General features: G+C 41.7%; 1 protein-coding gene across 1 annotated transcript; it reads right to left on the bottom strand.

Annotated features, from left to right (window-relative positions):
- Positions 1 to 444: 444 nt before the first annotated feature.
- Hey2 (hes-related family bHLH transcription factor with YRPW motif 2) lies at positions 445 to 11,520 on the bottom strand. The gene is made up of 5 exons (XM_013026827.1): positions 11,288 to 11,520; positions 9,265 to 9,343; positions 9,051 to 9,134; positions 6,579 to 6,660; positions 445 to 1,263 (listed from the first exon to the last, which is right to left on the bottom strand). Exons 1-5 carry the CDS (start codon positions 11,368 to 11,370, stop codon positions 575 to 577), a joined length of 1,017 nt encoding a protein of 338 aa, XP_012882281.1. The 5' UTR covers positions 11,371 to 11,520; the 3' UTR covers positions 445 to 574.
- Positions 11,521 to 11,959: the final 439 nt, after the last annotated feature.

Raw genomic sequence — 11,959 nt, 5'->3', positions numbered from 1 at the left:
TATACAGAAAATAAACTAAGATCAAACTAAGTCTTTCAACTTGGGAATTATTTCAGCACTCTTCTCGAACAATATAATCTCTGGTTTCAACAGAGTCTTCTATCCTGGCAATCATATGCAACCTAATCTAAGACCTCTGTCCCTTTTCTCTATGCTCATTTTGACTTGTGCAATGGCACATATCCAGAAGAAAAACCTTCTTTAGCTCAGCACTTAGAAAACAGAATTTTTTTCCCCTTCTAGTTGTAAGAGACTTCAGTCATAGCATTTTTCTTTCCCAACTCAGATGTACGGATGTACTGCTGGATTGTACAGTCTACACATTCCCAGGAAACTTAGATGGAAAAAGTGTTAAATTTTGAGAGAGAGAGAGAGAGAGAGAGAGAGAGAGAGAGAGAGGAGGGAGGGAGGGAGGGAATAACACCACATTTCCATTTGTGAGGGTTTGTGACTCAGCTTTACTGTTCCTTTGTAGATCTGTAGGCATCTGTATGGCTATCTTCAGGGTGCAGAGGTTTGAAGCTGACTCTGAAATGAAGGACATTCAGTTACTATTTGCAAGTTCCAGGATAACTTAAAAGGCTCCAACTTCTGTCCCCCAGGGTCGGTAAGGTTTGCTGTTTGTTCCACCGCTGGTCTGCTGCGGACTGGAGGCGGCGGACACGGTTAAGGGCGGGCTGATGGCTGTGGCCGCCGCCACGGCGGCCGCTGCGTTTGGGGGCAGCATGGGGAACGCCCCTGCGAAGGACAGCGGGAAAGTGTGTGCGGCCGCGGTGGCCGCGGCAGCGGCGGCGTGCACGGTGGCAGAGAGGGACAGGAGGGAGGTGGACAGAGGGGGCACGCACGGGGCGACGCTGCCCGTGGATGGCATCCTAAGGGCAGAATCTGCATGGGCGAATGTGGCCGTGAGAAGAGCAGAGCCGTGGGCAGGAGGCACTTCTGAAGTTGTGGAGAGGCGACAAGGGGTTGACTCCGAGGCATGGAGTCCGTTGGGTTGGAGCAGGGCTGCAGGAAGATGGTGGAAGGCAGCGGCCCAGTGATGAGGATGCAGCGGGTGATGGTGGTGATGGGCCATGGAGGATGTCATTGCCGCTGCCTCCCGCTGGGAGGCGCAAGTGCTGAGATGAGAGACGAGGCGCACGCGCAGTGGATCAGAGGAGTCCAGGCCCTCCACGGAGCTCAGGTACCTGGCCACTTCTGTTAAGCACTCCCGGAATCCAATGCTCATGAAGTCCATGGCCAGAGCATGGGCGTCAAAGTAGCCTAAACAGGGTTTGAGAGGAGTGGAGGAAAGGAGAAAGAGTGAAAGGGAGAAAATTACACAGTTCTGAAGAAAAACGACTCACTGAAGCGCCACTCTGCCCTTTAGAAAGTATGGTTTTAATTTTTGCACACGAAGGTGTACTTTGAACCTTAAGTGTATCCTTTGTAACCTGAATGTGCAACAACTTGGCAACACATTATTTACAGTTGTCCTTGTAATGAAGTATCACCGAAGAGAAACTGATAATCCTATTGCAAATACTTGCAGGGAAAAAGAAAAATATCTTGACGAGTATTGTGGGATAATGACTTTCCCTGGTAAACTTTTTCACAAAAAAATAGAAAAACTCTCACAGAGCTGGATATTACACAGCTTACTTGAAATATTCTGAACTCTTTTCGAATTATAGCAGAGATATAAAGTATAACTTAGCAGATGGAGGACTTTGCCCAGAAATGTGCTAGAATCCAAATATATTCATAAGTGTTTCTTGACTCACAATGTTTTTTCTTCAGCAACAAAGTGAAAACATCTTGCCATTACTTTTATGAAATAAAAGTATGTATATAAGTATAACATATAATATTATAACATACATAATATATGTGTGTGTATATATATATCCCTTCATTACCTAGTTTTCATTTTTCTGGCATCCAATCAAAGGACAAAACGTACATCAATTGTATCTGTATGTACAAATGAAAATCATCCATCTATGATTACCATAAAAATGACGAGATTTGGGTCACCTTTATCAAAATTCCATTTTATTCAGAGATAACAGAATAGAAAATAGGAATAGCTGATACTTATAGTACCAATAAAGAACTTACTAATAGATAATTGGGTAAATGGCATCCTCTTTGAATGAGTGACCCCTAGTATGTGCAAATCCTTTCCAGATTCTTTCTCATTTGCAAGCATTTAAAAATTCCATTTAAAATATTTTATTATCTTTAAATGGTTGTAGATAGGAGTTGCCACATAAAGCAATTTATGAATACAATTCATCTTGATCAATGTCACCTCCTTCAATAGAAAGTTCTTTTCTTCTGTTGATCCTAAACTCAGGTCCTGGGCACTGTCCCTGAGCTTTGTCACTCAAGGCTAGCACTCTATATCTTTGAGCCACAGCTCCACTTCCAGTGTTCTGGTGGTTAAATGGAGATACGAGTTTCACCGACATTCCTAGCTAAGCTGGCTCCGAACTGTGATCCTCAGACCTCAGCCTCTTCAATAGCTAGAATTATAGGCATGAGCCACCAGCACCCTACAACAGCAAGTTCTTTATAAGTAATCATCTTTTTTTTTTTTAAGTTCTGGGATTTGAACTCAAGGCCACATATTTTCTAGGTAGGCACTCAGTCACTAAATGATATCCCCTGCACCCTTTTTCAACTGGCTATTTTAAAATATAATTGTATTATTATGATTAAGGTATTGAACAGTGGGGTTATCATTTCCTAAGTCAGGTAATGAGTACATTTCTTTTTGGACAATGTCACCCCTTTCACTATCTCCCAGTTTCTACCTTAAAAAGCTGCTTTTCCAGAAAGGATCTTGTTTCCTGCCTGGGCATGTGCATGGACCAGTCTGCTTTGCTTTGTGGCTGGGATGACATGTATGTACCACCCCAGCTTCTTTTTATTTAGATGAAGCCTCACAGTGTTTTGTGCCTTGGCTGTCCCGGAACCACAATTCTTCCAATTTCTGCCTATAGGATGAAAGGTATACACCATCACATCCAGTTAATGGTTGAAAACTTGTGCCTGAACTTGCCTTGACATGTTACTTTTCCATTCTCACCTCCTGAGTAGGTAAGAGTTCTCACCTTCTGAGTAGTTAGTTACTAGCATGAGCCACTGATTGGTACCTGGATTAAGTAATCTTTGATTAAAAATTTATTCATGGGGTGGGGGGAGGGAGGATGGGAAGGGGAAACAAAGGAGGAGGCTACAATGCTTGATAAGAAATGTACTCATTATCTTGCCCATGTAATTGTAACCTCTCTGTACAATATTTTCACAATAAAAAATTATTCATTTCCCAGATTTATATATACATGAATGAGAAATAGCTTGTTCAATAAGGTTATTTTCATCTAAGGTATTTATTATACTTTTTATTTTTATTTTTTGCCTATCAGAGTATTGCCTATTTTCTTTATCTCTAGTAAAATTAGATGATTTTAATCTATAATCAAAGCTTATTGAAAAAACACCCATGACATAAATTTAAAATCCTAACACTACAACAGAATTCTGGATGTTGAGAGAAAGTTATTTAGGGCAAATATATCCATCACTAAAACAGAAACAACAGCACCAAGTTGATTCAAGGAAACATCTTGAAAGGTAGCATATCAAAGCAAAACTAAGTTATCATCCTAGGACATGAGCATAGTAAGCAAAGCCCCTAGGATCAGGAGGAAACACTATTCCTGAAGGTGAGACCATCATGAAATGATTTTCATCATGGAATGATTTTGGTTCTTAGGATTCTGAGTAGGGGTTTTACAAGCTTCTGACTTCTATAGGAGGAAGAGAAGATGCTGGGCACTGGTATCTCATGCCTGTAATCCTAACGACTAAGGAGGCTAAGATCTGAGATTGCAATTTGAAGCCATCCTGGACAGGAAAGTCCAGGACACTCTCATCTCCCATTAACCAGCAGAAAACCAGAAATGGCACTGTGGCTCAAAGTGGTAGAGCGCTCACCTTGAGTGAAAGAGCTCAAGGCCAGGCTGCAGGCCCCTACAAACAAGAACAGCAGCAGCAACAACCACAAGAAGAGAGCAAGAAGGAGGGAGTTGATAATTAGAGAAGTCAAAGACCAGAAATCCAGAGGGATTTGAAAATTTACATTTCTTTGCCAAATCTCTAGAAATGACTGCAGTATTAGAATAAGAATGTAAAGAATGAACCAACAGAATTGGCACATCAGGAGAAGCTACAGATGTTCATTATTGGTCATGAGATAAGTAACATTTGTAGTTTGCCAGATAAATTACTATACATGGCTGAGAATTTGGATGCATCTGAAGGAATATAAATTGTGTAATCTGTAGCCTACTGTTGAATGCAGAGGGGAATATGGTGAGCAGCTGTCTCCTGTGAGTGGATCTTGGATCAACAATAATATGTGTCCACACCCACTTCCTCTGTTCCAGCATGGTTTGAAGAGCTTTTAAGTAACCCACAACAACCTGTGATGTGGACACTATCACTGTCCTTATTTTACAGATGATGAAACAGGCCTAGAGAGGGCTAGTAGGTTAGTCGAGGTTACAGAGCTAATAAATGATACAGCCCCAAAGTCACAATCAAACTTCCATTCAGAGTTCATAGCTTATGGTGCCAGATTAGGCAGCAGTTGGGATTCTTGACCATATGAGCCCAAACTGCCAAATCCCTTCTTCAAGGCCTCCACATTCTTCTGTGTGATGACTTCTCTAATGACCTGGCGCATGCAAGGAAATGTCTGCTCACAAACAATTCTGGGATGAATTTTGGGACTGATCAAGAAGCCAAGAATAGCAACCAAGATGAAATCCAGTTTTTATTATGAAGCCAAAGAACATTGCTTACTCTTTGGAAATACAACTCACATCAAATATTTGAAACCCTGATAACAATTCTCAGTCTCATGGTTCACAGTGCTAAATGTGGTAGAGCTAGAACACAATGTTTGCTATACCACAGCTATTCAAGTTTTCTCACACTCTTAGGTAGCAGATGTTGAGATAGATTCACTGTGTTGAAAGGGCTTTGTGGGCTCATTCTGCTAGTTTAATCCTCAGAGGGCCACAGGCTATTTCTGTTTTTGGTCAAAGATAGTGGCCAGGCTGAGCTGGATCCTAGAGTTTGCATTTATATACTACGCTAGTCTTTGTTCTCAGGAAAATATGACTTGAGGTATTTCAGACCAAATGAGCTTCCTACTCAATGATTACCCCATCACTTGACACAGAGAGAAAATGGTTAAAGTCAGGGCTGAGGTCCCAGGACTCCTCACCGTTCTAAAAAGTGACTTCTTTCCAATGTCCTGTTATACCCTGATCTAGTGATCCATCGGTGAGTAGTAAAAGGCTCATGCTGAGCAGAGGAAGCCTCCACTATATCACTGTACACCTCCTAACTTCTTGGCATACCTTCTCTTTATTCAGTTGTTAAATATACTGAGTAGTAGCACTCAGCTGAATTAAGTATCAATAGCTGTCTTGCTGGGTGAAAAAGCTATAAAAGAGGAAAAAGTCAAGTGAAATGGAAGGCAAAGTGGTACAATGAAATATGAATGAATGAACATTACACCTTTTAGTATCTCAAGTATATTTTTACTATAGGATGAGGGTCCCTCCCTGATCCTTGGAAAATTCTTCCCTAGAGTACTATCAAGTAGAGATGACACCTTCTTTAAGGCACTGGAGCTATGGTACCTATTCTGTCTCCTCTCAAATATAATCCATCTGTCCAGTTAATGGTGTCTAGTTCAGAGATTCATTATTTAACTTTAAATGTTCCATTTGGTATAAAGCCAAAACCAACTAATCTCTGAAAACAACTACAAACATCATTCTGGAGTTACTTCCTTTATAGTTGCTAAATTATTTGAGTCTCAGCCTTATTTGGTGAGAGAGAGAGACAGACAGAGACAAAGAGAGAGACAGACAAGAGACAGAGTCAGAGAGAGAGAAAGAGAGAGAGAGAGAGGAGGCACGGAGAGTCTAACAACCTCCTGTTTATGTTTGGATGTTTGTATATTTGTTTTTTCTTTCTGTACAGATTCCAGCATGTGCTTCTCAAATCCCAAACAAATCTTTGACCATGCTGCAGTGAATGAAGCCTCACTCCCTCAGTATTATGAAAGCAAACACAAGCCCAGGGTCAAGTGCTTCTTTTGTTCCAGAAGTTCTTTCCCACGAGTTCAATCCTGCCATTAGCATTGATTTCCACGGCTTTAATCTGGGGCCGCCTATTTTAGCTTGTTAGAAAACTGTTCAACTATGACTTCCATACAACATTAGAGGGAAAGATGAAAAGAGAAAGGTAGAAAGGGGTAAAAAAAAAAACAAAAAACCACGGGGCGGGGGGAGGGGTGAAGTCTGGAAATGTGGCTTAGTGGTAAAGTGCTTACCTAGCATGTATGAAGCCCTGGGTTCAACTCTCCAGTACAACACACAGAAAAAGCCAGAAGTGGTGCTGTGGCTCAAGTGGTACCCTTCAGTGAAAGAAGCTCAGGGACAGTGCCCAGGCCCTGAGTTCAAGCCCCAGGACTGGAAAAAAAAACCCACAAAATGAAGCCACCTACTTACCTTTACCTCCTGTTGCTTGAAGCATTTTCAAATGATCCACTGTCATCTGCAATATTTCAGCTTTTTCTAGCTTCGCAGAGCCCTTCAGAAACAAATAACGTCTCATAAATTCTACAGAAACTACCTTGGAACATTATATTTGGTATTTAGAATTTAGTATTATTGTTTCCATTTTTCCTTTCATTACAAGACTCTAAGGTTAATTCCTTCACAGAAAAATCTAAATTCTGTCCAGACTTACATGAGAGTACTAATTATCACCCTATTACAATGAATGACAGACATTTCTCATCTGAACCTAAACACCAAAAAGAAAGACATAAAATGTTATTTGCAAAATAATAATTATATTTCTAGTATCATTTCACAAAACCCATTCTAGTCATAAATTCTCAAACTGTGTTCCATCTGTCTTAGTTATATAGGGATATTCAGTAATCACAATGTTGACGTCTAGATGAGTTGAATAGTTTCATTAACTCTGGAAGATAGGCAGTAGTAATTTTAGCAAATTACTATTAAAAGTAAATTATTCAAAAATAGTAAGTTCTAATAAACTTTTAGAGTAATTCATAAAATACCACCACAAACCAGAACTCAAAAGAGAAAAAGAAAAAAAAAAAACCAATACTTTCAAGGTTACCACCAGGTGTCACTGTGAATGCCAAGATCACACTCAGAGAAAAAAATAAGGAAATGATTTACAGCTTATTTAATAAGCAGTCCCAAAGCTTAAGTATTTCTGAAGCTTTACAAATAGTTTTTAATAAAATAGTCTTGCAAATATACTTTTATTGTCACTCTTTTTTAAAATAAGGCGACCTCTTAAAACCATTTTAAACACAAATCCAATGCTTACAACTGTCTGTGAGGCCTATGGTGGCTTCTAATTTCCTGAAAGAGCTACATAATCACACCCACCCTCCACAAAAAAGTTTTAGAAAAATATTCTAAAAGTTTATTCTAGGTCTCTATTCTATGCTTTGTCTTTTGAAAATTATTAGCACCCAGGATATGGGAAGTGTGTCAGCTATTTAACTGCTCTAAAAAACACTCTCCTAATCATATTGTAAATGGGCCAGCTTGCTAGGGTAGGTAGCCAAACTCTGCAAAAGGGAAAGCTTGTGTTTATGCTAAATGACTGCCAAAAAACTCAAGTTTGCTCTTAAGGTTTGTTTAAAGTCAATATTTAAGGGGAAAAAAAAGTCTACCAAAACAACAACAACAAAAAATTGCCAACTGCTTCTCCTAACTGCAAACATTTCATGATTCAGATGTAAGAGAAAAAAAAAAAAAGAAAAACCACAAAACATAGATTACTGACATTTTCATTTGGAACTAATTGTCATTGAAGCTTCTACAAATCAAAAGGATAATTTCCATTATATTTAGGTTATCAGAGACAGTCTCAGCATATCAATTAGTTATCCTTTTTATCTTAAAAATACATAATTAAAAGCATATTGCATTCTGTGCCTTTGTCACTGTTCAGCATTTCCGTGAAAATGTGTGAGTTAGTTCCAGTGAAAGTGACTAGTAACTAAAACTGCAGTTTCTGGACAATCTCCAGGGGCTTTGTAGGCCTTGTTTTATACTGTTAGCAGATTCACGAGGTAAACAAAAAGAATATACAAATAACTGTGGTTTTGTACCCTATTTGGAATTCAATTGGAAATATTTTTAACAAGGATATATTACCATATCCTTTGAAAGATACTTTTAGAAATTTCTCTCATTAGCCACTGTGGCAGGATTAGAGCACAAATTTTCTAAAACTCCAAAGCAGATTGAAAAATTTATCTTTTTACTTGTCTTAAATATGCAGAATTAACTCCTGCACCTTGTAAAGAAATACATGAACTCTGAAAATTGCCACTTGATTTTCTATGTGATTTGATTCTTACCAAACTTCACAAATATGTCCCAAATGTAAGATTGTTCTATTACAATCCAGAGCTTAAAAATGAAAGTAAGGAGCTTGGTAAATAAATTTTATTAATGCTATCATTTAGAAAAGAGAACAAGAGAAGTTATGTTCTTGGATTTGACTTTTTTTTAAATTAAAGAGTACTTTTTAAAAACAGTGAGAAAAATATTTCTCGTGTGTGTGTGTGTGTGTGTGTGTGTGTGTGTGTGTGTGTGTATTCATGTATATGAAGACTGCTACATACAGTGCAGTTTTAAATAAAACCACTACTGGTATTCATAGAAAGAACAGAGAAAGCATGAATACTGTTACCCTTAAGGGAGAAATAAGCTAAAGAATGGAAATGTTTTTCAGCTCCATGATGGATTATGTTTTTAATAGTTTTGCCACAACAAAGCATTTTATTGAAATAGCTGCTCTGTGCCAGATCAGGGCACATACACCATTATTTTAATGAGCTCTAACAAGAAACCGCATTCCCAGATGAGAGAATCAGATTCTTTGAGCTTTTTAGGGGGTGGGGAGAGAGGAGGGGAGAAGCTTACTTGTTTTTCAAAAGCCGTTGGCACCAGTCGTCTCAGCTCAGATAAACTGTTATTTATCCGATCCCGACGCCTTTTCTCTATAATCTATTCCAAAGAGAGCAAAACAACAGAAGTTTATGAATATGTAAATGAAGAAATTACATACAATAGCAAAACACAACAATTACGCATTACACTGGATTGCATGAAATAGAAAAGGAGAAAAATCACATACCCCTCTTCTCTTCTTTCTTGCCATAATTTGAGATGTTGTTGTTGGAGAATTCGATCTAATCACAGAGCTAGTACTTTGCCTATGAAATAGGAAGAGTTGGTCAGCTGTTGTATTAATATGATAATTGTTTCTTTTGGTTATTTCATTTCACTCATTAAATATCCAGGGTGATTGTACCTTTGTTGTCTAGGCTATCTTAGTCTTAGTTTCCTTCCTTTGTTCTTAACATAGTTCACTGCCTGTCAGCCTTTTTTTTTCAGGTAGGAATTATGCTGGTTAAAAGAAAAATTTAGTGGACATCTAGAAATCCATTCTATTGCCCAAAGTTTTCCAGTGAAATAATTACGGGCAGTCGGGGTGGAAGTCAGCTATTAATATTTCCTATTTCCACTCATGTATATTTCATAAAAGTCAACTACTCTAATAGCATCCCTCCTCCTCCTGCTGTCTGTCACACATGCTGAACAAAAGCAGTATCACTTAAAAAAGCAAGGATCATATAAAACATCAGCAACAAATAGTCATGCTATGTGAAACTGATGTCCCGAGATGAAGCCTTTAAAACAAACAGAAATGATCATACCAGTTCAAAACTTCTGTTACATATTACAAAAGGGGGGAAAGGATAAATTGGACTGTTTGTACACTCAAAGATTATCCTAAGATTCTGTCAATGGTACAGAAATGAAAATTACATGATTGGTACCATGTACATGCTTTACTTTGAAAATGAAACTGTGGTGTCTCTCAGCCTTCACACTAAACTTATCTTTCTAGAAGCAGAAAGCGATCTTGAATTTCATTAATGGAAACGGTACTTTCATATTAAAAGTTCAATCAAATTATTATTTGCTCACATAAGTTTACACTTCTTTCTAGTTTGGATCTATTTCCCTTGGTAATTCAAGGATAACATGCCTCCTTATGGTTTCAAATTCTCCAAGTCCTGTTATTTGTTCCCTTTCATTGTAGGAATGTTGCACACACCAGGTTCCTATTACCTCACCTTCTCACTTCTGGATCTTGTTTCTGAACAACTATCCCCTCCATTCTCACCCCTTCCCTACTGGTTTCACCTTTCAACTGATATCTTCCGTTCTTCAGACCTTTTTTTTTTAAGACGACATAACAGTTCAATTCCTTTTATAAGAGGACTTTGGTGACTTTGCTCTTGATGTTTCTGGATGGTTTGTACGTCTTAGATTTAAGAACATGCAAGGAAACTTGCATGTTCCCAAACGCAGGAAGAATTTCGCTCTTTGAATGACAGCTGCAGATCAATAATTAAGGTGCTCCTGGGATGCCAATTAGAAGCAATTATCATTTGACCCGCCTTGCCTCTAAAATGCCTCAGTAATCTCCCTCTGTCACCGAAGGTCTGGCTTCTGTAATCACAAGGCCGATCTTTTCCAGACTTAAGAACAAACCACTCAAAAGAAACGATGCTCGCCCCAGCCGCACATCTGTCACTCAGGCACGCGGCTGAGCCCTAATCACAGACGGTGAAACCTGCACGGCTCAACCCACTTGGCGCAGATCGCTTGGGATTCTCCAAAACTCAAGTCGTGTTCTTAGCCTCTCTACAAATAAAAGCTCAACCCAGGGTTTCTTTTCTTTCCTCCTGACCTACTTTGGAAGTGCCCCCAAAACCAGCGGCTGCAGCTTCTCCAGTCTCTAGGACGCACCTCCTACCCGCGCGCCGCGCCTCTCGCCGACAGCCGGGGACCCTCGGTCACCAGCTCCCCGAACGCTCCCTTTCGGCGGGTCGGGTCCCTGTTCCCCTCCGCCCCACCCCGAAGGCGAGCACCCACCTCCGTCGCCACACCCCAACTCTTCCCCGCCCCCCCCCAGCACCTTCAACGCACAGCTTCCCCAGTCCAACTTTCCCCTCCTCTGCAGCAGGAAGTTGCAAAAAAAAAAAAATGAACAGGGACCCTGGGAATGTCCTAGGAGCCGCGGGATCCCAGGGCTCCCCGAAACCGTCCAGCGCCGAGCATCTCCGGCCCAACTCGCGCGCGCTCACCCCGAGTAATTGTTCTCGCTTCCCACGTCGATCGTCTCGTCCATGTCGCTCTCGGAGGTCGTCTCCTCGCAAGGGCGCTTCATCGCGGCGGAGACGGCCCGAGGTGCAGCCTGGAGGCAGCCGCCGACGCTGAGGCTGAGCGGGGCGCCGTGCCCTCCCCGCCCGCCCCCTCCCTGGCAGGCGCGGCTCCCGCGGCGGCGCGGTCGGCTACTCCAAGCTCTCTTTCCCACGCCGCGACCCAGCTCTGCCGCAAGAGCCGGCGCCGGCCACGCCCCCCTCTTCGCGGGCGGGGGACCCCCTCGCTCACCGCGCGCTAGTCTCCGCCACCAGTTTGGCACCGCCTCCTCGGGGGCCGGCGTGGTCTGTGATTGGATGAAGCAGAGGGGCGGGGAAGAGTCCACCAATGTCCGCCACGAGGCTCCGAGAAAGGCGTGGGAAATGCTGCCGGGCACCTGGGACTGGGAGCGGCTCACCGACGGTGAAGAGGCAGCGGCGGCGAGCGGGCGGCGCGGGTTTCCCGGCACCAGCTCGTGAAGCGCGCGGGCGCGAACGGGGGCGGGCGGGCGGGAGAGGGGCGGGCTCTGGGCTTGGGATTGGGTCTCTTCTGCACACCCGGTGGTCTCGCCCCGGGAGATTCAGTCCTGTGTTTAAAGAACAACCCCAGGCGCGTGG

The sequence above is a fragment of the Dipodomys ordii genome, unplaced genomic scaffold (assembly GCF_000151885.1).
Source record: "Dipodomys ordii isolate 6190 unplaced genomic scaffold, Dord_2.0 Scaffold97, whole genome shotgun sequence".
NCBI lineage: Eukaryota > Metazoa > Chordata > Mammalia > Rodentia > Heteromyidae > Dipodomys > Dipodomys ordii.
This window is presented reverse-complemented; position numbering and strand designations above follow the sequence as displayed.